Source organism: Clupea harengus, chromosome 6 (assembly GCF_900700415.2).
Source record: "Clupea harengus chromosome 6, Ch_v2.0.2, whole genome shotgun sequence".
NCBI lineage: Eukaryota > Metazoa > Chordata > Actinopteri > Clupeiformes > Clupeidae > Clupea > Clupea harengus.
The window spans coordinates 12,557,246-12,585,021 of record NC_045157.1 but is presented as its reverse complement, the minus strand read 5'-3'; the positions used below and the strand labels follow the sequence as shown (position 1 = coordinate 12,585,021).

Sequence of the window (27,776 nt, the reverse complement as noted above, 5' to 3'; positions counted from 1 at the left end):
ATGCAAGTGTCCCCACACTTACTCGTGGCCAAAGAGAGATTGGGAAAAATGGAGGAGGTTTTCCTTTAGTTTTGTTTTGATATTTGCAATCTTTGTGCCCCTGGAGCTGTCTGAGCTCAACTCTGTGGGGAGGAGAGGAGAGGAGGGGACGGGATGGGAGAGGAGAGGAGAGGAGAGTCTCTAACCCTCCCTACACAGAAAACTGTCATGGTACTGCAGCGGCGTTAAAAAAAGGGACAGGAATTTAGCTGCTGGAAGGCACTGGGTGGAGAACTGTAAAAGAAGGATATTGTCCCTGCATGGGTGTCCTGTGGCTCCTGCTGTGTATGTTTGTGTGTGTATGTGTTTGTGTGTGTGTGTATATATATATATATATATATACGTATATGTACAGTTGCACACAATTACTGTAGTTTTGGATGTTGCTGTGAGATCACACAACTCCGAGTGTTTAAGTTTTTAAACGTGTGTGTGTGTGTGTGTTACCTTGATCATTGCCCCCATCCCTCCCCCCACCCCCTCCACAATCTCACGGCTGTGCATACACCGACTCACATGAAACCCATCCACGGGCCCATTTGAAGTTACGGCGGCTAGCTGAGCCCACAGGGTCCATATTGCATCTCGTAGCATGTTGCCCAGCCAAGAGCACTGATTGAGCTGCGCACTGGAGCATCACTGTGCTGTGAGCTTCTGCAGGACACGACACTCTGCGCACACACACACACACACACACACAAACACACACACACACACACACACACACACACACACACACACACACACACACACACACACACACACACACACACACACACAAAAACACACACACACCAGGGATGAGGCTATTGTCTGCCTGTCTGCACTCAGTCTGGGGCGCTGTATCGCCTTGTGCATGCCGTGAGCGAAGCGATTTTCTTTCAGAGTGCTTTCATCTTAGTGAGTGTGTGTGTCTGTGTGTGTGTGTGTGTGTGAGAGAGAGAGAGAGAGAGTGTGAGTGAGTGAGAAAGAAAGTATGTGTGTGTTTGTGGGTAGGTCTGTGTGGCGATAGTAGCTTGTGTGTGTATGTGTGTGTGGCTTTGGGGAGTAAGTTGAAAGTGTGTGTAGGTTTTTTTTGTGACTACACCAGTGTGTGTGTGTGTACATGTGTATGTTTGTCTGAGTATGTGCATATAGGTATTGTGTTAAAGGATCAGGTCTGATTTGCTGCCAACTCTCTCTGATTGGAGAAGAACCTAGGCCAGTCTGGAGACAGCAGACAGAGAGACACACACACACACACACACACACACACACACACACACACACACACACAGAATTTCGAAGTGTATTGTCCGAGTGCTGACAGCCAGGCCTGCTGTGTCCAAGCCCTTATCAGTGAGGACATAAGAAACCAGTCTCTCTCACGCTCATACTCTGTGTCACTCCTTCCCCCTCCCTCTTTCTCTCTCCCCTCTCTCTTTCTCTCCTTTCTCGCTTTCTCTCTGGCACTTCTTTCCTTCTCTAGTCCTCCATCATATACTCTCTCTCACTCCGTCTACCTCTCACTGTCCCCATCTTTTTATTTTCCCTCTCACTGTATCTCTCCCCCCCCCCTCTCTCTCTCCTCCCTCCCTCTCTCTGTCAGTTATGCCTTTCCCCTGTTTTTCCCTCACTCTGTCACTCACTTGCTATCATTCTCCTTCAGTGGAGTGATGGACAGGTCCCCAGAGCGCACACACACACACACACACACACACACACACACACACACACACACACACACACACACACACACACACACACACCCACCAGACAAACAAGTGAGTTTCACCCCTCGTACTGTCCCCGTGTGAGACTTTTGTGACAGGCTTGTGCACAGGGCTCCAGAAGGTTAAGACTAAAGACAAGGGCAGAGGTGCAGAAACAGATAGCGCACGTCCTCTTGCACTGTTCGCAGAGGCATTGTGTGGAGTCAGCCCATCAGGGCACCCCTCTCTTTTCTTCTCCGTCTCTTCTTCCTCTCTAGCTTTTCTCTTCTTCCTCTCTTCTTCCTCTTCTTTCCTTCCTCTTCTCTTTTGCCTCTGTCTTTCCTCTCTTCTCCTTCCTTCTTCCTCTCCTCTCCTCTTTTCTCCTCTCTTTCCTCCCCTCTCTCTGCATCACAGCCTCTCCCTAGCTCCCTTTCCCTTCCCTGCAGGAAGACGGAGGTTGGGGGTGGGGGTGTGTGTGTGTGTGTAGGGGTGGGTAACCGTTCCCTATGATTGGGTAACTGCTCCTCTCCCATGGGCCGCTTCAGGACCTGGCGATCCTGCTAACAAGCCCACACCCCCCTCCCACAGTAGCAGCAGAGGGGAGAGGCGGGCGCTTAACAACCGCTGAGAAGTGGAGCAGCGCTGTAGCTTTGTTTTGGTGGTCCAGTGCATCCTGCTGGGAAAATTAGTTTAGTTGTGGTTCTGTGGAGTGCTGTTCCAGCTGGTCTTCATTGCTCTTCTGCTCCTCAACAATTTCTGGGAAAACACACAACCCAAGAGAACATAAAACATCCTTGTGTTTCATTGCTACATGAGTAAATATGAATGCAAACGGATCACAGTGTTTGTGGGATTGGTGTGTGTGTGTGTGTGGGATTGGTGTGTATGCTCATGTATTACTATAGATGGTTGGAGTTGTTTGCATATCTGTTGTTGCAAATTGCTCTGATTTGATTAGTGTGTACTAATGTGTGTGTGTGTGTGTGTGTGTGTGTGTGTGTGTGTGTGTCCTTTGTGTTGCAGGTGACTACAGATCTCAGACAGAAGTGCACAGACTCCCACACGGGCACGTCGGCCTCCGCCCCCCTCGCCGCTGGCATCATCGCCCTCGCCCTCGAGGCCAAGTGAGTCACCTCTCAAAACTATACATGTGGTATACGTCTCAACTCATACCAGTGTTGTCAAGTCACTAAACCTCGAGCCTGAGTCGAGTCTCGAGTCACCAGTGTTCGAGCCTGAGTCGAGCCTCGAGTTGCCAGTGTTTGAGCCTGAGTCGAGTCTCGAGTCGCCAGTGTTCGAGCCTGAGTCGAGTCTCGAGTCGCCAGTGTTTGAGCCTGAGTCGAGTCTCGAGTCGCCAGTGTTTGAGCCTGAGTCGAGTCTCGAGTCGCCAGTGTTCGAGCCTGAGTCGAGTCTCGAGTCGCCAGTGTTCGAGCCTGAGTCGAGTCTCGAGTCGCCAGTGTTCGAGCCTGAGTCGAGTCTCGAGTCGCCAGTGTTCAAGTTCGAGTCGAGTGGCCATTACCATCGAGTCCATCGAGTGAAGCCCTGATAAACACATCGCACAAGGTTTATATAGACAGAAGTTTAACGTTCAGTAGGGATAACCACGTGGTGGATCTCAGATGTCCGAGACTCCCTATATTGCAAGGATGGCAGTTTTGCACAAGGTCGGAAGAATCTTATCACTTCTGGTCTAAACATGCTCTTGTACAAATGCAGACTAAGTGGCACCTTATAATCTAAGTTACACACACACAGAAACACAGAAAAGCCATGTTCCTGCTTACATAAACATGATTCATATAAGGTAATTAATAATACAAGGCACTTGATTATTATATTCTTAAGTCATTAACAGTGAAATTATCTCCATCACCCACGCATATACGTTTCAAACCCACACATATACTTCTCAAACCCATACATGTGTCTCAAACCTGTAAGATATAGTATATGGGCCATTCTACCGAATTGGTGCAAAGTGTGGTCCCACAACAATAAAAACTATTTACAAAACAATTAAGTATTCAGACATAGATATTTACTAAGAATATGTTATGGTCTATTTAAACCCAAGACATTAATTGAGATAGGATAAGCTAAATATATACAAAATCATCATTTATAGGGTACTTTCTATTGGGAAGTAGCTGTCCCTAACCCTGGCATCTAAATTTCAATGTCTGTAAATAACACTTTTTAGATTTTTTAGATTTTTTTCAATGATGTAATTTCAAAGATCTTTACGATTAAGTTTAAACAGAATCTGGAAGATTTAGATTTATTGTGGGTTTAATTTAAAAAAAATAAACTATACTCAAAAAAATCATGTCCATAGTTTTCATGTCACTACCGAAACACAGGAGTTTTAGTCCATTGACTGAGCCTGGTTTTTAGTCACACCCCTACATTTATAACCAGGCAGTGATACTGCATCCATGTCGCTCATGACTGAATGGCAAGTAGCTAGATCCCATACTTTTGATATAACTGTGTTCCAAAGTCTGAAAATCAGTGTGTAACCTTAAGAATGGTCACTACCGAACACATATTTTTCTTCAATTAAGTAAACTTTTTGGGGTTTTATGCAAAGTATTATGTTTGTTTGTGTGTACACCTCTTCAAAGATTTGTTTGCTAGCCATGTACTTGCTAGAATAATTTATTTATGCTCAAAATTAGCTAGAATTGTCACTACCGAAACAGTCACTACCGAAACAGTCACACTACCAAAACATATGGTAACGTTTCGGTAGTGACTTGATCGTTTCGGTAGTGACAAAATGGAATGGTAAGATGAATTGTATAAATTGAACTTTGAAATGTGGTAAAAATTTCATTTTTATTAATTTCATTGAAATATTCAAGAAATATTTGTAAAAATACTCTTCAGAGAAGGGAAGGAAACACAATCTGAACAGGTTAATAATAATACTCTTTTACCATAGTGTATTACTATGTTTCGGTAGTGACAATTTTTGGGAGAGGAAAAACATTCCAACACATTCTGAAAATACAACATAAAAATTGATGGTTCTTTTACTAGAAATGTGTGCTTTAGATATGGTTCAATATACAAACGGACAAAGTTTTGGGAATAAAACATACAAATTTTCAAAATATTTCCAACCTGACTTTGCACCAATTCGGTAGAATGGCCCATATATGTCTAAAACCCATACACGTCTTAAACCCATACATACACATCTCAAATTCGTTGATATACGTTATGCATACATATAAGTCTTAAACCCATACATACCTACTCCTGTATTTGTATCTGGACAACTAGGTTTGTATATCTATATGTCTGCATATTGAAGTTTCCTTTATTTCACTTTTAGCTTGTTCTCCATAGTCTCATTCTAGAATTTCCTCTCTTTTAGTCTTTTGTCTAAACAGAACATCAGCTCTGAAAAATAGGTATTTTGTGCTATTTTATCACTGGTTTGTTTTTATGATGGCGGTGTACAGGATGAAATGACATCAATAATAAGACAGATGTTCTCTTTGTTGTGAGAAAGTAAGGCACAATACGGTGGAAGTGAGACTCTGACTCTGACCAACTTATATGTGGATCACATTGATATTTGAAGGGGATAATGAAATATGGATCAGAACTCCTGAAAATCTATGAAAGAATTTCAAAGGCTAGTTTTGCATGCTGTAGTCCTGGCTCACTGTGTGAAAGAAGTTACTTTCTGACACACACACACACTCTCCTTCAGGCTCTTCTCTCTCAATATTTCTTGGCCTTATGATGCTCATCTATATTGTGTATAAAAATTCCGTCTGAGTCATGAACATCAGCCATTTTTATAGAGCTTTGAAGGACAGCGCACCCAGGTGCCTGTAAAGATTACTGCATCTTTATTTCCTTTCTATTAAAGTCGCCTATAAAAATAACTGCAGATAATGGCTATCCTGTGGGAATGGACACTCACACTTGTGAGAGAGACTTCCTTGCTTTGTTGGGGCTTTTCTGGAGCGAGGCCCATCTTAAGATGATGAAACTAGAAGACAGTCTGAACTAGAAGACAGTCTGAAGTAGGCCTGCTCTTCCGAGCTTTTTGGCAGCGCCGGGCTGATTTGGCCAGCCCTTAGCTAGTAAACACACCATGGACATGTGGCCGTGTGCGAGTGTGTGTGTGTGTGTGGGTGTGGGGGTGTGTGTGTGTGTGTGTGTGTGTGTGTGTGTGTGTGTGTGTGTGTGTGTGTGTGTGTGTGCTTTCATATGGCATTTCTGTGCCATATGTGTGCACATAGAGATCTATTGGTGCTGCATAGAGCCTTATTGGTGCGGGGAGAAGCCATAGCCTTAGAGGCAGTAGAGGCGTCTCCCGGTTATCTGTCCCCAGATCGGATCTCTCATCCTGTGTGGCGTACATAAACAGTCCAGGCTACCAGCTGGAGGAATTACTTTACATACTTACTGTACGTGCTGAAAACCAATCCTGAAACAATAGTTCATAACTATCAGATTGCTGCACTCACACACTTGTGTGCACACACACACACTGACTCTCTCTCACGCACCCACACACATGCTCACCCACTGATACACATACACACACACACACACACACACACACACACACACACACACACACACACACACACACACACTGCTCAAGTCAGCTTTGCGCAGAAGGAGGGGGGGTTGAGTTGCAAAGCATCCCTCATCCCTCATTTCAGCTGCATGAAAGCAAACAGTGAAGTCTCCTTCTGGCACGGGCATAGGTCAGAGTGCTTGGATTTGCTGTAATGGAGCCTTTTTCCTTTTTTTTTCTTCTTCTTTAGCAAAATGCCTGCTGTGTGGATGCCAGCTGAGCACTTAGCATGTGATCCACGCTCATGTCATGATAAAACGCCCGTTTAAACCCAATTTGGGCGAGAGTGGAGGTGGGGGACATTTCCTCTGGTTGACCCCTCCATTACACGCCGATCTGTTCTCGACTCCCACGCCTTTCTTTTTTTATGTCTGTGCGAACATTATCTGAAAGCGCATTGTCTTGGCGGTGTGTGTGTGTGTGTGTGTGTGTGTGTGTGTGTGTGTGTGTGTGTGTGTGTGTGTGTGTGTGTGTGTTTGAGCGAGCGTGTGTGTGAGTGTGTGTGTGTGTGTGTGTGTGTGTGTGTGTGTGTGTGCAAGCGAGTGCAAGCGAGCCGGCGCTGTGGTCGTAAGTGAACTAAGAGGCTTTGTTTGGGCCGACCCCCAAGGTGATGGCTCAGCTGGTCTTGCTTAACCGGCGGCTAAACCGCAGTCTGCCGCCACAGCACTAGGCTGAGCTCTGACTCCAGTCTTTAGGGGTTTTAGGGGCAAGAGAGCCGTGGCTGCTTCTGTGCTGACTCTCTCACCAGAACCGCAGCACGTGTCAGATAGGAGAGGAATTTCTGTGCTGTGTTTGTGCTGCAGATGTGAAATATCGTCCGAGTTTGGAATCCAGCTCTTTTGTCACGTTCAAGCAGTGCCTTTCTGATCTACGGCGGACTGCTGGATGAAAGGGTTTGGGCTGTGTGTGTTCCATCTCCCACATACGTCGCCTGGCATGTGTGTCTGATGCTTAGTCTCTTCGTCTCTTTGCAGTGTGCGTGTGTCAGTGCGTGTGTGTGAGAGAGAGAGTCAGTGTGTGTGTGTGCACACAAGTGTGTGAGTGTGCACACAAGTGTGTGAGTGCAGCAATCTGATAGTTATGAACTATTGTTTCAGGATTAGTTTTCAGCACGTACAATAAGTAACCAGATAACCGGGAGACGCCTCTACTTCCTCCTAAGGCTTCACACACACACACACACACACACACACACACACACACACACACCCACTCACACACACACACGAGCTAGGAAGAACGAGGCTGCGATGTAGGCAATATTTATATGCATCAATGAAATATCCTCTAAGAAGTAAATGCTAAAGACAACCTCAATTAGAGGCTGTAGAGGAGGTATATTATTGGATGTAGCCACGGCAAACAGCAGTGTTGGATGCTCTTGTATATTGCAGTTTATTTTTTTTCATTATTTTTTTTCAAAATTGCGTTCTGTTTTGAGTCCTCTTATGTTAAACGCGTTCTTTGCTAAACATTTTGTAAACATTTGAATGAATGCTGCACGTCTTTAAAAGATCTCATGTATTCCTCTTGGGTCGGCTGTATTATTATTCTATGCTATTTCTCTCCCATTGGTATTCTCTTTCTCACACTATTTGACATCATAGCTTAACAAAGTCGTTGTTTTACGGGCCTACTTTATATGCATAGGGTGCGTCTAGTCCTGTTTTCTCTCATCAGTTGTTCTGTATTCTTTTATGATGTTGGAAAGTGTCCTGGGCTCTACCCAATTGTAATTCTCTGTGTAAATGGAATCCTAATATTGCTATGGTAATGGAATCCTAATATTGCTATGGTAATGGAATCCTAATATTGCTATGGTAACAGAGCTGTCGTCCCAGCCCAGATGAGTGTTAATCCCCTGTGGTCTCTACCCCTCAGTAAGAACCTGTCCTGGAGAGACATGCAGCACCTGGTGGTGCGAACCTCTCGCCCCGCCCACCTCACCACAGACGATTGGAAGACCAATGGTGTAGGCCGCAAAGGTACGAACACGCCCATTCTTGCCACAACCACCAATCATTCCCTCCACCCCAGACACACACACACACACACACACACACACACACACACAATCTGACACTGCATCAGCAACTCTGTAATTCCCTGCTCAAAGCGAGACCCTGTCTCTTGTGTCCACTGAGCTCTAAGGCGGTCGATGCTGACAGCATACATTAAGCCCTTCAGAAAACACAGCGGCCTTGTGTGTGTGGACCAGAACTGTGTGTGTGTGTGTGTGTGTGTGTGTCTGTGTACTGCTTAGGGTTTGCTAATGATGCTGCCAAGTAGAGGCGTGTTGACGTTAGGAGTCTGTTGATCAGACTGGTGCTGTCATCAGCTTTAGCTGTGATTGTGAAAGGTAAGGGCAGCCCAATTAAACCACTCCGCCCCACGTCTGACCTGTCTAACGCTAGCCAGAGGGTCCAGTGCTGTGCAGTGAGTTAACCTGACTCCCTGACAACTTAAGAGACAGACGCCTGTCTGGCTGCGAAGTCAAGTCTGGTGCGGGGCTGTGCTTGTCTACTCGGTGCAGGTTACACCTGCATGTTGTGAATCGTACTTGTTCAGTTTTGCTTGTTTTGGTCGCTCTATAAGTCCACGTCAGGGTCAGAATGATGTCCAGGTATTCAGTCACTGTCTAAGGAATACTGTTTGTTGATTGACTCTATAAACTGAAACCCGTTTTGGTTGTGATGGACAATGACGCTCTGTTTGATTTGGTTTATAGTGCATACTGTAGTCACATGAATGCTGTTTGTTTACAGTGAGCCACTCTTATGGTTACGGTCTCCTGGATGCCGGGGCGATGGTTTCCATGGCGCAGAATTGGACCAGTGTGGGGCCCCAGAGGACATGCATCATCTCCATGCTGAATGAACCCAAGTAAGTGCCTCCCCCTGCCGCCCATGACCCTCCCTCCATCACTTCCTGTTTGGGTTCAAAGTTGCACACCTGAGGTCAGGTAGGGTTTGCCTGGGCCCAGGTCCTCTGCAGACGTGTCCAGTGTGGCAGAAGCCATCTGTGCTGCGGTACAGCACAAAGCCGGCGTGTTGCTTTTTTCAAATTCCATTAACTTGCGTTCACTTTTCTTGAGGCAATTCCTTGTGTTCAGAAGAGGCTTATGATCGCCATGCTCCAGCGGTACAGATGGATTATTAGATTTTTTTCAGATGTTGCTGCCTCTGATGGGAGAGAGAATGACCTTAGGCAAGGAAGCACTTGGTGAAATGAATAGTGGAGTTACACTGCATGGCAGTTTGATAAAAGCAGTGACTGTGTGAGTGAGTGAGTGTGACTGTGTGAGTGAGTGTGACTGTGTGACTGTGAGTGGATGGGTGAGTGAGGGTGTGTGAGTGAGTGTGACTGTGTGTGACTGTGTGAGTGAGTGTGAGTGTGACTGTGTGAGTGTGACTGTGTGTGAGTGTGTGTGTGAGTGAGTGTGACTGTGACTGTGTGTGACTGTGTGACTGTGAGTGGATGGGTGAGTGAGGGTGTGTGAGTGAGTGTGACTGTGTGTGAGTGTGTGAGTGAGTGAGTGTGTGTGACTGTGAGTGTGTGACTGTGAGTGAGTGACCATGTTTGCTGTGTGATGGAGCAGCGCATTTTTCTTGCAGTCCGGTTAGATGCACGGTTGAGTTTGAGATGATGATGCGCGTGTGTGTGTGTGTGTGTGTGTGTGTGTCGGGGGGTGTAATTTGTGTATGTGTGTTTCTGTATGTATGTGTGTGTGTGAGAGAGAACGAAGCGAGTGGGTGGTTGCTTGGGGCATCTTTAAAGGGAAATCATCCTTGACAGATGAGGCTGCGCATCTATGTCCTCCACGCTCCCTGGACCACAGCCAATGCTGTTGCTCTGTGTGTGTGTGTGTGTATCTGTGTGTGTGTGTGTGTCTGGAGAGACCTCTGTAGATGTCCTTTTGACAACCGGTTCTTTCCTCTCTCTTCTCCTGTCTTTCCTTCCCTTATCTCCTCTCTCTCCTCTGTATGACTCCACTCCTCTCTCACTCCACTCCTCTCTCTTTCCCCCGCTCTCACTCCATCCTCCTCTCCTCTCTCCCACCTCTCTTCTGTCTCTACCATGTTTTGTGTCTCCTGTCTTTCTCTGGCTCTCTCTCTGTCTACCTCCCTCTCTCTCTCTCTCTCTCTCACCCTTTATCGTCAGTCTCCTTTCAACCGTCTTTTCTCTCTCTTTCTTCTCTCTCACCCATGTTGCATCTCTCTCTCTCTCTGTCTCATCCCTCTTTCTCATCCCTCTCTCTCCCTCCTTTGTGTTGTCAGTCCCCTCTGTGTCCCCTCCCTCGTCTCCTCTCCCCTCACCTCCCTTCTCCTCTCCTCTCCTCCTCTTTTCTCCCCTGTCTCCTCTGCTTGTCTAGTCTTCAGTGTTCTCCTCCAGTTAAGCGGTCATGGCCCCATCACCAGTCTTAGGATTGAAACGCCAATTAAACCAGTTGCCGTAGTTACTGGGCCAAAACACAGCAGCGCTCCATTAAATGTTGCTACTGTTCTCCCTAAAGCTCTGTGTTTCAGTGTGAACCAGGCAGAGTGTGTGAGTGTATGGGTGGGTGTGTGTGTGAGTATGTGAATGTGTGATTTGTGTGAGTGTCTGAGTGGGGGTGTGTGAGTGAGTGTGTGGGGGTGTGTGTAGGGTGGGTGTGAGTGAGAGTTTCATTCAAATTCATACCCCAAGTGTACACGAAGAGGAGCCTGCCCGCTCATTCTCCCAGTGTGTGTGCTCATGTCTGGGCGAGCGCGTCAGGTGTGTGAAGGCAATCATAGATCTCGACGGGCTCCCGGCGCTCCTTAATATTAAACATCCCCAAAAAGCACTTCTCGTCTCCGCAATCGCACCGCGGGATGGTTGAGATCCGTGCCGCAGGAGATGGAGACCTCCGTCAGGGTCGGGCGGCTCCCCCCCCCCCCCCCCCCCCCCCCCCCCCCCCCCCCCCCCCCCCCTCCTATCGCACACAAGGTCCTCAGATTGCCTTTTCATTGGCCTGGCGGGATATTTTATGTCTTCCTTTTGTGATTTTAACTCTCCTCTCCCCCCTTCCCTCCCTACCCCCTTATCACAGCTCTCTCACCACCAACCCTGGAGCTCATCTGCAGTCAAACTGAGCTCTGGGTTTGATTGAGACTACCTGGCAGTTTGCAATGGAGTTGGATGAGCTGTTAGGTTTATCTGGCAATCCGAATGAGCGCAATAAAAAGGCCTGACTGTTTCATTTGAAGCCCAAATGGGGCCAGGCTCGCAGTCATCACTATTGTGTTGTATTGTTGCCTTTGTCAAGGCTGCCCTGGTGAACGAAATAAGCTCTGTCTTTCTTTCAATCTTTCTTGCTTTCTCTCTCTCTCTTTCTTTTTCTCTTTCTCTCTCTCTCTCTCTTTCTCTGCCCCTACCCTACATCCAAGCCCTTTTATACCCTCTGCCACCTTCTCTCTCTTTTTCTTGTATGCTCTTCTGTCCCTCGTTCATTTGTTTTCTCTCTTCTCTATCTCTTTTTGTCTCTCTTTCTCTCTACCTTCTCTTTCATACTCTCACTCTAATGCTGCCTCTCTTTTCCTCACGCTCTTTCAGTCTCTCTCTGTCTCTCTCTGTCTCTCTCTCTCTCTCTCTCTCCCTCTCTCCCTCTCTTTGCCCCTGGCGCTTGCCTGTTCTAATCTGATTAGAGGCTGTGGCAGTCAGGGGGTGGAGAGTCTGTAGTCTTTCTCCTCTTGAACTCATACTTACACATATACGGCCCAACTCACACACACACACACACACACAAATTCCTACACACAACCCTGCATGCATGCACACATACACATAGCAAAACATAATTTGTACATTAGCACAAAGGCACTCATACAAACAAAAAACGAAGAATATATGCAAGAATATGAACAAACATGTATTTGAATATTTGTGAGCAAACTCTTGCATGTAATAAGACAACACACACACTCTGATACACTCCTTAGCAAGGTAATCTCATTCGCTCTGAATCCCCTCTCATGCACTGTGGAAATAGGCTGCTGATATTCTATCAGCAAGAGCCAGGTCTGCCTCTCTCTCTCTCTCTCTCTCTCTCTCTCTCTCTCTCTCTCTCTCTCTCTCTCTCTCTCTCTCTCTCTCTCTCTCTGCCTCTTTCTCTCTCTGCCTCTGCCTCTTTCTCTCACACACACACACACACACACACACACACACATACACACAAGCACACACACACAAGAAGTAGGTAAAGATGCACATGGGAGGCCTTCCCATCACCTGTTTGTCAGTGTTCAGGGACTCCCTAGCCTTTCCACACCTCTAAAATGAGAGAGAGAGAAGGAGAGAGGGAGTGAGCACACACCTATATACCTGTACTGGGACTAGCTTCCTCCTCAGTGTTAATGGAAACACTGTCAGCAGCAGCTCTCTGACAGTATGTGCTTTCACCCTTTTTTCTTACCTCCCTGTCCCCCATCCTTTTCAGCTCTTACCTCCCTGTCCCCCATCCCTTTCAGCTCTTACCTCTCTGTCCCCCATCCCTTTCAGCTCTTACCTCTCTGTCCCCCATCCCTTTCAGCTCTTACCTCTCTGTCCCCCATCCCTTTCAGCTCTTACCTCTCTGTCCCCCATCCCTTTCAGCTCTTACCTCTCTGTCCCCCATCCCTTTCAGCTCTTACCTCTCTGTCCCCCATCCTTTTAAGCTCTTACCTCCCTGTCCCCCATCTCTTTTCAGCTCTTACCTCTCTGTCCCCCATCCCTTTCAGCTCTTACCTCTCTGTCCCCCATCTCTTTTCAGCTCTTACCTCTCTGTCCCCCATGCTTTAAAGCTCGTACTGCTCTGTCAACCATAATTCAAATACATTGTTCCCATTACGTCTTTATTTCTCCAGCATAAACTGTGAGCCTTAATGGTTGGGATTGCGAAAGAGCCTAACTGGCCGGATGGGCCAAAGTGACCAGGGACATTTGGCTCGTGGGGAAGTGTCCCAGGATGTTATCTATTAAATTCAAGTTGTTTTGGAATAAACATTCAGCTCTTGGCCTCGGGTCCCCGCCGTGTGGTCTGGCACCTCCTCACGTCGTCCGGTCTGAGCCAAGGCAGCAAGTTTATAAACGCAGGTTTAATAAATGGCCTTCTCATCTTATTACGGTAATGCAGAAAAAAGCGGACGAGGGCCAGCCGTAGGTCTCTGGGAATCATCAGCAACACAGAGAATAAAAAAACAGATATGGGTGTGCCTTTTAGCGTGGACTCTATATGTTACCCTTTTAGGCTCTGTCACTATTATTTCAGCCTTTAATTGTATTTTATCCATAAACTTATTTCCCACGTTGTCCAAGAACTTAGAGTTGCTGTGCTAAGAGAGGCCATGATGCAGCATTTTAGGCTGCTATTAGTGTTTAAAGCACCTCTACTATTTCAGCACGTGTGTGTTTAAAATGCTGCTCATACTCCAGGGTCACCTCCACACAGTGTGCTCTGTAAACGTCTTTGTTGTATAAGCATGTCTCCAGCAGTCTTTCTTACATTAGTCAGACATACTGGGGTTAACTATGAGCCTCTTGCTGTAGGTCCTACGTTGAAGCAGAGGACAGCACATAATAATCTCAACCCAAGTGTTCAAGCCTTGAGTAGCCTATGAGTAGCCTTGAGTGGCCTTGAGCAGCCTATGAGTAGCCTATGAGTAGCCTTGAGCAGCCTATGAGTAGCCTTAAGCAGCCTATGAGTAGCCTTAAGCAGCCTATGAGCAGCACCCAGTATTGGCTGTGCAGATGTTGAGCGGGAGGGTGGGGATGACTGACATGCTAATGCTAGTTGCGTGTGAATGTACACAGTTCTTTGTTGAGGGTGAGAGTTGAATGTCACCGCTGTCATTTCTGTCAGCTGTCAAAGGAACACTGAAGCTGATTCCTCACAGCCTTCGGCTGTAGTTGCCATTTTGACCAGGGCTGCATTTTTTGTGTGCGTGCAGGAACATCGGCGGCCATCTTGTGGTGACTAAGACACTGGATGGGTGTTCGGGGCAGGCCAACTTCGTCAGCTCGCTGGAGCACGTCCAGGCCCAGCTCACGCTCTCCTACAACCGCAGGGGCAACCTGGGCATCTACCTGATCAGCCCCATGGGAACCCGCTCCACGCTACTGGCCCCCAGGTACAGCAATTGCTCATACACACACACGCACACGCACACTCACTCGCTCACACTCTCTTACAAATTACTCCCACTAGAGAATATCTACCTGATCAGTTTTAAGGACCCCCAGATAGACACATGCAGGCATCTACACTCGCAGATGGAACTAAACTAGTGACCACAGGCACTTGGTTGACATGGCTGGCTCACACACACACACACACACACACACACACACACACACCCCCATGTAAACCCCACGCGCCCCTGCCCCCTGTCTGTGCTGATTGTGCTCCCTGCTCCTGCAGACCCCATGACTACTCGTCTGAGGGCTTCAACGACTGGGCCTTCATGAGCACACACTCCTGGGACGAGGATCCCCGCGGAGAGTGGACACTGGAGATCAGGAACACGGCCGGAGCCAGCGACTACGGTAAGCACTGGGACTGGCTCCTCTAAGGAGAGAGGGTGGGGGGAGAGAGGGGGAGAGAGAGAGGTGCCAGGAGAATTAAAGATGCTGTGTCTTCTAAGAGACAAAGCTGGGACAGACTGAGAGAGAAATAGGGGAAGAAGGATGGAGAGAGAGAGAGAAATGCATAGAGAATAGAGACATAGAGAAGAGAGACCCAGACAGAGAGAAAGAATGAAGGACAGAAAGAAAAGAAAGATGGAGAGAGCAAGAGAGCGGGGGGGGGGGGGGGGGGGGGCTTGAGGCCAAACGAGCGCACCCAGCCTCCTCCCTGAGAATGTCCCTTTTGCTGATTTGTGTTTTTATGAGCGTTCACAGTCCACTAGTTCCACGCCCCACTCTATGGCAGTTTAATTGATTCCCTTTCTGTGAGTAAGTGTGTGTGTGTGTGTGTGTGTGAGTGTGTGTGGGGGAGGGTATAAGAAGGAGAGTCAGCCCATGAGACCTCTGAGCACTTGCTCAAAATCAGTTCATTCACTTTCCCCCGTAGGCCGTAAATATGAATGAAGTCTCAGCCCACCCAGGTCACTGCTGTCCTCCCCCTCACACATGCACGCACACACACACACACACACACACACACACACACACTCTCACGCACATGCACGGACGCATGCACACACAGACACATGCTCACGCTCACACACACACTCACTCATACATACACACACACACACACACTCACTCACTCTCACACACACACACACACACACACACACACACACACACACACACACACACACACACACACACACACACACACACAAACTCATTCACACTCACACAAGGCTCATTGTATTTGCTCTGGAATGGAGGGTCACACAGCAGACGCATAGTGGTGTTGTGCGTTCACATGATCCCTTCAGGGTCTGCCAGCACAACAGTCCACTCCAGGCAGCCCCTGATCTCTGGAGCAGAGCACGGCTCTTAGCGCCTGGGAGTGAGCTAACAGACATGTGCCAACAGTAACACTGCCCCTCTGAAATCTGCCAGACATCAGGGAGAGATACTGTGTGTGTGTGTGTGTGTGTGTGTGTGCGTGCTCTCTGATGTGGTGTTCTGTGTATATGTGTTCTGATGGTGTGCGTTCTGGTTCCTCTGTCTCAGGCACTCTGACCCAGTTCATGTTGGTGCTGTATGGCTCTGGCACAGACACCGTCGACACGTCCAGCCCTGACCTCAGCCAGGCCAACAACGGCAGCTGCAAGACCTTTGACCTCAACCAAAACTGCATTGGTAAGGCTGTGTCTCTCTCTCTCTCTCTGTTCATCAATATGTGTGACGTTGGATGCTAGTGTGTGTCTGTGTGTGTGCTCCCAATGCGCTTTTGTGTGCATTAGTGTGTGTGATTGTGATTCTTGTGTGTGTGTTTGTGTGCAAGTGTGCATTGCACACACACTCCCAAGAGTATGTCTTTGTTGTGGCAATACAGTGACCCCTGCTGGTCTGCTTTGGTAATAGCAGGATGTGTGAATGACACCAGATGAGGATCCAGACAGATGGATGACCAGTCATACTGAAGTGAAATGCTCTCATAATTGCAGTCTGAGAAACTGTTTACACTTGTTTATCCTTTTGTTTGTTTTTTCTTACAAATCCTTTTAATTACGACTCTTATGATTGCTAGTGTGTGAGAATTAAATTGCTTAGTCTTGAATATCAGTAGATCTGTCATAAGTGTAATCCCTTATTAAGACTCTCTAATTAGACATTTGCTGGAGAGCTTCTGACTTGCATTAGACACCGTGTTTAATAGTCCTTCAAGAGCTCTGATCTCGAGAGCCGTGGAGCAGCGTAGCTGTAGCCCTGATCTCGAGAGCCGTTGAGCAGCGTAGCTGTAGCTCTGTGCAGAGCAGCGATGCTGAAGTGAGGGAGGCAGCAGCCGCGGCTCGTGTCGGCCTCTCTGTTAGTGTTTTGTAAGGAGCTGCCGTTTGTGATGGCCAGCCCTCTCGCCGCTTCTCTGACTCGAGCGGGAGTCTCTCCAAACTGGATCTCTGGAGAGAGAGGGAAGGAGGGAGGGAGAGAGGAATGGGGAGTTCACAAACATGCTCCCTTCCATCTCTTTTCTCCTCTCTCTTTTTATTGTCTTCAAGTTTAAGTGCGTCTTTTTTTCTACCTTTCGTCCTCTTTTTCCACTCGTCTACACCCCGTTCCCCTTCATCTTGTTTTTTCTACCTCCTGTCACCACCTCTTTCCTTCCTTTCCTCCCCTGTCCCTCTCTCTGATCCCTCTCTTTCAGACTACTCCAGTTACCCTCAGGCTCCTTGTCCCCACATCTCTCTCTCTCTCTCACTTGCTCGCTCCATCTTCCCTTTTCACACTTCTTCTCTCTTTTCTCCTTTTGTCTCTTTCTCTCCTATGTCTTCCCTCTGACTCATTCCTTTCTCCTCCCATTTCTCCTCACACTTGCCTCCCTCTCTCCCTCCCCCCTCTATCCCTCTCTCCCTCTCTCTCTCCCCCCTCTATCCCTCTCTCCCTCCCCCCTCTATCCCTCTCTCTCTCCCCCCTCTCTCCCAAAGTGACTTCATGGGAATGATCGTTCACATGCAATTACACAAAGTATGGAAAGACAATAAAACACAACATTGCCTTTCTCGAAAATGTTATCCAAACCTCCAAGTAATTATTTTGATATGTGGACAAATGGTACGCCATTTAATGACTATAAGCCGCGTGGTTCTGATTAGTCCCCGTGGCTCCCCGTGCATGCCGAAGGCCCCAGCCCTCCGTGGGCGTCCATGTTTGGCCCGGCCGGCGTGTTGGTTAGTGTCGGCTAAAGACGCTTCCTGTGGGCTCCCACAGAAAGACCATCTGGTCATCTGAGAGGAATCTAAATACATTCATTAGACCCCCAGGCAAAGAGAGAGCAGTCTGTCGGGTGGTGTGTGTGTGCGTGCGTGTGTGTGCTTCATTAGCAGCTAATCTAAGACATTGAAATCCGGCGGAGGTGTCTAGGCTGTGCATTAGGCTCTTTAATCAGTGAGGGAAATGCAGGGGTGTAACAGGAAAACACACACACATATACACACACACACACACACACAGACACATACAACTACTGCATCACACATACTATGGATAAAATTGTTTGTCTTTTGACGAAACTGTAGTTGAGTAGAAATGGCATCCCCTGTGTTTCATCACTGTCTTCAGCAGTCTGCCTCACATTTACTCAGTGTGATGGCTCGGCTCCTGCTGTCAACTCGGCCCTGTTGAGTTCTGGGATTTATCTGGGATTTGTGTCATGATAAAAAAGATGAAACTAGGCAGTAAAGCGCCGGTCTAAGTTAGGACGAAGGCCAGGGCTGGCTGTAAAACCAAGACGTGTGATCTCATCGCATGGGTTTTAACAGGCGTGATTTACGTTATCCCAGAATGCACCTCAGCCTGACCCACTCTGCCTCTTTTACCTCAGAAAGGGTTGGATCATCAGTTCTTCATGCGCAGCACACACACAAATATGAGCATGTGAACGAGCCTCTTGGATTTGTGTGCTCTTATGATGTTCATTCCTTCTACAATATTTGATACTGTGTGTGTGTGTGTGTGTGTGAACGCGTGCGTGTATGTATGATTCTTGTGTTTTTATGGTTGTTTTATTGTTTACAGGAACGTGTAGTTCAGTCAACTCACCTCTCTCTCTCTCCCCCCTCCCTCTCTCAGAGTGCAGCCCAGGGTTCCTCCTGTTCCAGCAGGGCTGTGTGCTTGCCTGTCCCCCTGGCTACACAGGAGGCCCCGAGCCCCTCAAGTACGCGCAGGGCAACTGGGTCACACCCCCGTCCGTCAAGACCTGCCAGCCTTGCGCCCCCCCCTGCCTGACCTGCCGCGGCCTCACCTCACAGGACTGCCTCTCCTGCCCCCCCCACAACCACCTGGACTCCGTCACCGGCACCTGCCTGCACCAGAACCAAATCGAGCGCGAGTCCCCCGACACGCTGGCCGGCGTGGCCGGCGTGGCCAGCCTGCACGAGTCCGGCTACGCGGGCGCGGCAGCGGGAGAAATAATGGGCAGCAGACCCCTGGACTCGTCCTCGCGGATGCCCGCCACGGTGGCCGTCCTGAGCTGTGCCTTCATCGCGGCAGCGTTCGTGGCCGTGTTCGCGGGCCTGCAGCTGCGCAACGGCCCGGCGCCCAAGCGGCTGCTGCTGGGCGAGACGGGCGCGGGCTCCCTGAGGGAGGGCCTGCGGGGCCTGGGGCTGGGCTTGGGCACGAGCCGCGTCATCTCCTACAAGGGCATCCCCAGCGCGTGGCGCGAGGACGGCTCCGACTCCGAGGCCGACGAGTTCGACGTCCACAACGAGAGGACTGCCTTTATCAAAACACAAAGTGCTCTTTAACGTCCCTCCTCCCCTTCCTCTCCGTCTACTCCCCCCTGACTGCTCCCCTCCAATCCCAGGTTTCCATTCTCCCTCATCCTTAGCAGTCCAGACCCCCCCACCCCCCTTATTTCTCTTAAGGAACTATCACTATTTCCAATCATTTTGATCTACATTTTGATTTTTGCTCTTCTCCTCTTTCTGGGGTTGTTTGGGATTTCTTTCACTCTTTTTTTCACTCTGGAATTCTGGGACATTGTCCTCTCCGAAGCGTCCGTCTCGCTGGTCTTAGGGGATCTTCAGGGTGACTCTCGCGAAAGGCCTGTTAGCGCGCGCGCTCCCGGCTTGAATGTGACTTGAGATTACAAATCAAAGCTCTCGGCTCTCCCGTGGGAGCCCGAGGGGACGATTATTTTTTCTAATGTTAGAATAAATCATGCTCATGGTTCCTCGTGTTTTTTACACCCGCCTCCTTCACATCTTTGCTTTCCAGCCTCCTCTTTCATATCGAGGTTGCCCGATGAGATTGTAAGTCGTAAGGGTGCAAGGTCAGGCTTGTCTGTGTGTGTGTGTGTGTGTGTGTGTGTGTGTGTGTGTGTGTGTGTGTGTGTGTGTGTGTGTGTGTGTGTGTGTGTGTGTGTGTGTGTGTGTGGGTGTTTGCCTTCTAGTGCCGTGTGCATTTGATATAGCCGGCCATGCTGCACTTCTGAGTGTGCCAGATTGATCCTGAGGTGACCAGTGAGCTCACAGAGATAAATACTACATGTCCCACTGGCCTCTTGCATGACTTAACTCCTAAGGCCGGTTAGTGAGATTGAGTGAGAGTTAAAGAGGTTCATCCACTTCTCTGATGTTAATGTGTGTGCATATTTGTTCTTGCGTGCGTGTTTCTCTGTGTGTGTGTGAGTGTGAGTGCAAGACAAAGAGCACCGGGTTGCTGTCTGCTTTGGATGAATGTAGAGTTTCAAGAGATTGCAGCAGCCTCAACTCTTTCACACACTTACACAAACAAACAAACACACACACACACACACACACATGTGACGGCATGAAAGAGAAGCCATCAAAGTCAGTCAACATGGCTTAAAAATTGATGTGTGATTTTTGCTGGGCTGAATGAACTGCAGTGATCACTGTGATGCGTGTGCGCACTCAAGCACACACACACACACACACACACACACGTTCAAAGTTCCTGTTTAAGAGTAGTGCAGTGTGTCCCTGTTAAAAGTTGAACAGGACCCCTCCGAGGCCTGAGCACTGGCGGTACTAAGGCCTCTGATGTGCGCACACACACACACACACACACACACACACACACACACACACACACACACACACACACTAAGGCCACATTAAAGAGGCCCATCTCCTCTCAAGTCGTTCATGAGCGCCTGGCCATCTGCTAAGAGAGTCCACATTAAAGTAAACCGAAACTCAAAACCTTTTTTTTTGTTTGTTTGTTTTATTTGTACTGTGGGCACTGCTAAAGGGGTCTGAAACATTTAGATTTTTCTCTTTTATCCTCCCTTTAGCAAACCTCTGAAACTGTATGTCTCTGAGGTCTGACACACATTGGTATTTTATTTTTGCCACCATGCGGTAATTGCTGCACTAACCTGCAGAGGAAGTATAAAGCCGAAACATCTGTTCACACCGCAGCCTTACTAGAACCATCCCCGATTGCTTGCCTGTAGTTCTCAACAGAGCCGTGTTTGCGCTTTACTGTCAAAGCAGTGATCGTTGTGACGCGGGGAGTGTAGACGACCCAAAGGCCCAGGCAAACCCTGTTTTTCCCTTGTGCAGACCAGTCCAAGATAATCATCCAGAACATTAAAGTTGCACACACTACAGGTTCCTTAGCGACATTGGAGTCTAATATGTCTGACATAAGAACAAGACCTAGTCATGGACTGCAGTTATAGTTTAGTTCTAGAATAGTTTCATAGTTAGCCACAGATATGACCCCATTTTGGTTTCAGTTTAGGCGTTGATTGGACAAAGTCCTCGTTTAGTAATATTTCACTATTTCTATATTCTCTTTCAAAAGACACAAATCCTCAAGATCAATTCTTTTTAACACTACTCCTTTAATCCAAATTCAGTCCAGATTTAGTCATAAAATGCCTTTTCCTGAGTGTCTGATTGAAGAATGAAGATCACCTGATCGATTTGCATATCTCAAGCTGTGAGCCCCCTTGTACAACTGAGCTCCTCCCCTAGTTATCATGAAAGCCTGCTCAGCATATCGCCTCATATCCTAGACACGAGCTGGAAGAATCGTGCTGCACTAAACCTGCCATCATTGCTGTTCGAGAGAGACGAGTTTGTGCCTGAACCCCTTGTGCGAGGGTCCTTAGCGTGCAGAGAGGGCAATCACCTCCATCCAGTGTTCTCCGAGAACACAACACTGCATTATCAGGTGGACTGAGTATGTGCTATGAGCATCTGCGGTTTACCAACTTAACCCGTAAGACCAGTCACCCCCCAACCACCCAATACCACCGCTTTCTCCCAGTGCTTCCATCACAAACACTGGGCAGACGACATCAAAGTTCGGGATTGCAGAGTGACACAGTGGTTTGCCATCTGATGACCTCTAGGGGGCGCTCAGCTCCGGCAGCCCTTGTGTTTTATTTCTGTGGTTGTTCCAGAGAGGCCTGTGCTCGTATCTGATGCGTGTGCCTGGGAGTTCTAATGCCCACATCACAACCCATACCTCATCGCTCCTTCAGCTAACGTGCTGAAATAAAATAGGGGTTTAAAATGATCTATCGTCCAAGAGAGGGAAAGGTGACTGGATTGATTTTTCATCCGAGCCCTTCCTCTGCGATGAAACTTCCCATATTTTATAATTAAATATAATAAATAAATGTATGACTTACTGTAAGTGGAAAGCGGGAGAAGAGTGCTTGAGTCTGAGAGGGCCTTTCTTATTGAAACATTTTTAATGGACTATCAATTTATTCATCTTTTCAGTGCCAAGCTTCTTTCTGTCTCCCCCACCCCCTCATGCCCTCTCTCTTTCCCCCTCTCTCTCTCTCTTCTCTCCCCCTCTCGCTCTCTCTCTGCGGGAAGAGTTTTACGGGAATTGAATTTATTGCTGTACTATATTGTTTCTGTGTGGGTGCGGGAACGCTGGGAAGTGTGAGCCCTGAGCTCTGCAGTTGGTGAAGGCGTGTGGGTCTTAACCTGAGACCTGCATTTTAACCAGCTTCAGCTTCAGGTGGAGACCAAGAGGCCCTGCTGTCTCTACCGGCTCTCTACCATCCCATCACTTCAGGGCAGGCCAGATACTAAACTCCATCTGTTTTTTTTTGTTTTCTTTTACACAAATTAAGAGGGCATTGGTTACTGTAGTGAAGCAGGCCGTGCCCATTTTAATCCACTGCTCGAGGTGGTTCCCCTAAAGTGGTCTATTTTTTGTATTCTCGAAGAAAAGAAAAAAAATCCTCTGATGCGTCATTCTGTATAGTATCCATTGGTAGTTCACTACGCCCCCTACTGTTCAGTCTTCGCAGTACAGTGTGTAAATAAGTGTGTGTGTGTGTGTGTGTGTGAACGAGCACGCAGACGTGGTGTGAGGTGTTGGGGGCATTACCAAAGACTGATGGTGTGAGTGGTGTGTTTGTGGAGCGGCTTGAGCCTTCTGACTAAAAGCAGAGTTGTTGGTATATTCGTTGCTGCTCTGAGCAGCGCCTCCGGCTTGGCGTGGCCCTGCGATCATTAAGTTCAAAGTTCACCGCCTCCCCTCCTAGTAGCTGCCGAGGGCTCCTTCTTCAGCCTGTAGGAGCAAAAGAGTGAATGTGTTCAATTTTAAAGGACAGCCTCTTGTATGTAAAACAAACACATACATAAACACACACACACACACACACACGACACAGCATACACGGATCAAGGGCTGAATGTCTCTCTGTGTGCACTACAGAAAACACACACACTGATTTATATTAGACCTCGCTCTATCTTTCAGGCTGAGGTCACAAGCCTTTGGCTGCGTAGAGACATCTTAGTAACAGACACCGATGAGATATGATGGATTGACTACCTGTGATGGGACAACTAATCTAAAAATAAGGCCTATTTTTGTACTATATATGGTGCAGTGTCATTTACATGTAATTTAAAAAGATTTTGCCTTTTTTGTTTTGTTTTTTTCCTTTTTATTTAATTGATGTCAATATGCGGATTATAGATTTTACGAAAAATAAAGATCTATGCAAACTTCAGTATTCTGTTGTCAGTTCTTTGCAATGATATTCTGGTAACTGAAAGACATGAATTATCTAACAGAAGAAAGACATGGTCATCAGATGAATTCTCCCCTCCCAGAGGCATCTATTTGAATTTTACTGTAATTTCCCCTTTTAAATGATCATCTTTAGTAATAACCTGCATGCAATGTCGCATTAATTAAGCATTACTATCAAGTCAAGGTCACCAATTATTAAATGAAACACCTGTCTCCCTCTCTGACACATATCTTACCCAAGCACATTTTTCTATCAGATGAATCTTGCATTTCAGATAATTGGAGGCTACTTAAGGAGAACTAAGTTAAACATGCAGATCTCGCGAAAGTGATCTACCCTCCTGGCAGGATCATAAATGTGTGTATTTTTCTGTCAATGTATCAAATCAAAGGACAGCAAGAGTAATAGCCACGATAGCAAAAATAATAGGCTTTCAGGTTTCATATGTAGATTTTGGGGTATTAGGTTGCTTTAATGTGTTACCCGTCGCCAGTTAATGAATAACCTCGGCTGTAGCGCAACAATGACGCGGCGATTTTCATGTCTGACCGACGATCATCAATGCCCCGCAATGCTTATATCTAATATTCCTGCAGCCTTTATATGCGTATGCTAACGACGGTGTTTATATCATACCTGTCACGAGGGCGAGTTCACACACGTTCTAAAACCATAGCCGTGCTCTTCCTGGTTTCAGCGTGCTCTCGACGCCGATGCGCTGTCAGTGTTCTCGTTCGGTGCTTGTATGATGTGCAGCAAAGGTTGAGTTTACATCAGAGTGGCTGCCTGTGTTTCATCTGTAAATGTTTTGTCCTGTGGCGGACCACACACGTCTTGAGAGCGGGTTTGCAGTGCAAGATTGTCAAGGTGAGAGAGCCGCAAGTGACTGACAACCAGTCAGATGTTTATGTGAAACGGCAACTATCACGGACTATTATGTTTCTAAAGAACATAGATATCAAATAATCACTGGTTCTAAAAAAGAATCGAGAAATGTACTTGCTGGAAAAGTTGAGGGATTTAAGCTCATATAACAGGTTTTTGCTGGTCTGTAAAAGGCTACTGCAGTGGCCAAATGGTTAACGTAGCCGCTGAACCCGAGATACCAGGTTGCACAGGTCAGGTCATGGTTGTAACGCTTGACAAAGAGCATGCAATTCGCCAATTATCCCTAAAGTTGGGATACAAAAAAGGGGCAGATAGTAAAACCATGCTGTAAGCATAGCGTAAACTGGCTTTTCCACGCTAGGCTATCTCATGCCTATTTGCCATTAGCCTGGGCCTGTATGTTTTAATGGTCAGGCCATCCTTCCTTAGACGTGTCGCCAACAATAGCCACACCATAATTCGAGTTACTCAGAAGATGATTTGGGATCTCTTTGCTTGTGTGTATATTTGTTTGTGTGTTTTTATGCTTTTAGCACAAACATCAATTTAGTAACGTTAGATACATTTTGGTAATCCATTTCTGTAGGCTGCATACACACATTGGCTACCGTGGGAGGCATTAAGGACATTGTGAACTTAGAATAATAATTATTATTTGTAAATGCATGTACCATGCTTAACAAATGTGTTTTTCTATCCACAAACATAGAATTCCTTGCTTGTGACTTATACGTCCTCATTTGAATAAACGTACTATGATTTGTACAACTTAATGTGTATCTGTAAATATATACTTTACAATTTGTAAATATGCATTATGCTTTACGTGTGCATTTGTCATGAAATGTCATTGGTAACTCTGTAATTATGTGTGTGAAGTGTATGTGCATGAGTGTAAATGAATGGGAAATCTCTTTTTGGTTGACAGACACAAAGTGGTGTTCAAATTGTTCTAATTCTACAAGGCAGGCATAAGCACTTGAAAACATCAGCCTTCTCTGGATTTTTCTGGTACATCGTGATTATCAGTAGGCCTAAATGCTAGCTAGAAGTAACTCACTTTGCTGGGGAAGTTGTTTCACGCAAATTATGTTTTGCTGATTTTGACAAATACAATGTATAGCCTAGGATTTAACTCGTCTCGTAGTGCCATTGCTTTGAAAATAATTTTGATCAGTAGGCAGAGTAAAGATAGAGTACAGGCCTAGCTCTAGGTATTTGCTTGCAAGATGTAGACTATGGCTTCAATGCGACCTATGCTAGCAAGTAGGCTTAACCATGCATTTCTGAAGTCCTTATCTTCTCAATATGCTTAAAAAGAAATTAAACCGAATAACAATTCTACTTGCACCTCCTTGCACCCCTCCATTGTTTTTTTCTTCCCACAAAAACCTATATCATCATATCAGCCGCAAACATAGAAACCTATGGTCCTCTGCTGTAATGTTAAGCTATTTAAGGACCTTTTTTCCTGTGATATTGGTCAAAAATGACAAAACATTTCCTTTTCACATCTACAGTTCAAGCAAACCACTTTGATAGTTTTGATAAGCTAATTATTTAGTTTTGAAGGGCGATCCTGTTGTGAAGTTGTATAGCCTACACTATGGTAGGTTATTTTCCAGGAGATAATGGCCATTGAATTGGAGATTGTTTGATTTCTACATATTCAATTGTTTAATATTACACAATTGTTTAATCGTTTAATTTCAGAGTAAGAGCCTACACAAACACCACCAAACATGGAGGTATTAATGTTAAGTCTAAGTGGTTCTCGTAGATGTTTCAATGTCCAAATCTGATGAAATACAGTGCTGAATCAGTCAGGCAAGAGCTATCCATCACGCCCCTGTTCAAGACACGATTAACCTTTTCTCAGTTATAGTAGCATACCAGTTTAAAGGCTAGCCTAAAAAGTCAAACCCAGACCTCGCATTAGTATCTCATCACATCTGTCATCCAACAAAAATTTTAGTATGAAGTGTTGCCATGTTTATTTACGACATGTTGCAGTCCTGAACTAAACGCTCAGCACAGATCAGCTTGGTTTGTTTTCTAAAGTAGCTGTGCACCATTAATCAGTGTAGGCCTATGTCATTGTACAGTACTTTTCCAATTCAATATGAAAAAACAACTCTCAGTGCATAGTACTCAGTACACTAATCAACTAAAGAGGATAAAAAAAACACTTGTCTGTATGTATTAATCTATTTACTATTTCTAACGAGTAAAGAAGACATAGGTTAATATAATATATAAACTTATAGTACTATCACTAATAAAGTAAAACAATCTTCTATTGCGAAAAAGCACCCTGAGGGTCCAGAGTCCTGTGGCTCATGCTCCGGTGCTGAAGAACATCTCTGGGGAAGCACTGTTCCTGTACTCTTCCGTGGAGCATTTTGTTGTGCAAATTTCTGCAGCAGGATCCAGTTTCCACTTCAATTGGACACATCCTAACTAGGCTATTAGAAAAGGAAGGCAAGGCAAGTTTATTTATATAGCACAATTCATACACCGTGGTAATTCAATGTGCTTCACATAAATACACAATGGCAGTATGGAGAATGGAGAAGGTTGTTTCATTTTTACTCAATAGACTAATGGATGCAGTTTTGTGTACATGTAGGTTGTGAAAGGTGGAAATTTCATTAACTGTCCTTGAAAAGTCATGGGAAAGTTTTGAAATGTTGTCAGTGAAAATGGATGGCAACCTTGTAGGCGTCCTGGACATGGACATACAATAAGACAGGGTTTAGTGGTTGGGTGTGAAGTCCTCAATTCACAGTTTGACAGTGTCGTTTTTGGTCAGCAGTTATGTTTGAAAAAAAGGAAGTGCATGCCAGTTTTTTCACATCCTTTTATATGCATGAATCAGGAAGTAAAAAATGTGTAAACAAGTTCTGTTTGGTTTGGTTCTGCTTTACCTACAGGGAGCCCAATGTTGGGATGTATTAGATCTGCACAATGTTGGGATGGCATTAGATCTGCACAATGTTGGGGATGGAATTAGATTTGCACAATGGTGGGATAGTATTAGATCTGCACATTGGTGGGATTGTATTAGATCTGCACATTGGTGGGATTGTATTAGATCTGCACATTGTACTCCACTGTTTGTCATTGGATCATTTTCAAAGAATCAAAAGGAAATCCAAAACGCCTGAAATAACAAGTCCGACTGCTTGTGTTATTGTGTCTGTTTGTGTGTGTGTGTGTGTGTGTGTGTGTGTGTGTGTGTGTGTGTGTGTGTGTGTGTGTAAAGGGGTGGTGAGTGCTGGTTTGGTTTGTGTGTGTGTGTGTGTAAAGGGGTGGTGAGTGCTGGTTTGGTTGTGTGTGTGTGTGTGTGTGTGTGTGTGTGGAGAGCAGTTCTCATTAATGTTCATGCTTGTGTGTGGTCAGC

General features: G+C 46.5%; 1 protein-coding gene across 2 annotated transcripts in view; it reads left to right on the top strand.

Annotated features, from left to right (window-relative positions):
• Positions 1-23,461, top strand: part of furina (furin (paired basic amino acid cleaving enzyme) a) — a 115,187-nt gene extending 91,726 nt beyond the window's left edge. For both annotated transcript variants that reach the window (XM_012836554.3, XM_031569032.2), the window contains exons 10-16: positions 2,754-2,854; positions 8,218-8,321; positions 9,102-9,219; positions 14,283-14,462; positions 14,753-14,877; positions 16,021-16,149; positions 18,577-23,461. In XM_012836554.3, coding sequence (XP_012692008.2) covers positions 2,754-2,854; positions 8,218-8,321; positions 9,102-9,219; positions 14,283-14,462; positions 14,753-14,877; positions 16,021-16,149; positions 18,577-19,250 — 1,431 coding nt within the window. In that variant the 3' untranslated portion in view covers positions 19,251-23,461. The remainder of the gene's footprint in view (positions 1-2,753; positions 2,855-8,217; positions 8,322-9,101; positions 9,220-14,282; positions 14,463-14,752; positions 14,878-16,020; positions 16,150-18,576) is intronic.
• The last annotated feature ends 4,315 nt before the right edge of the window (positions 23,462-27,776 follow it).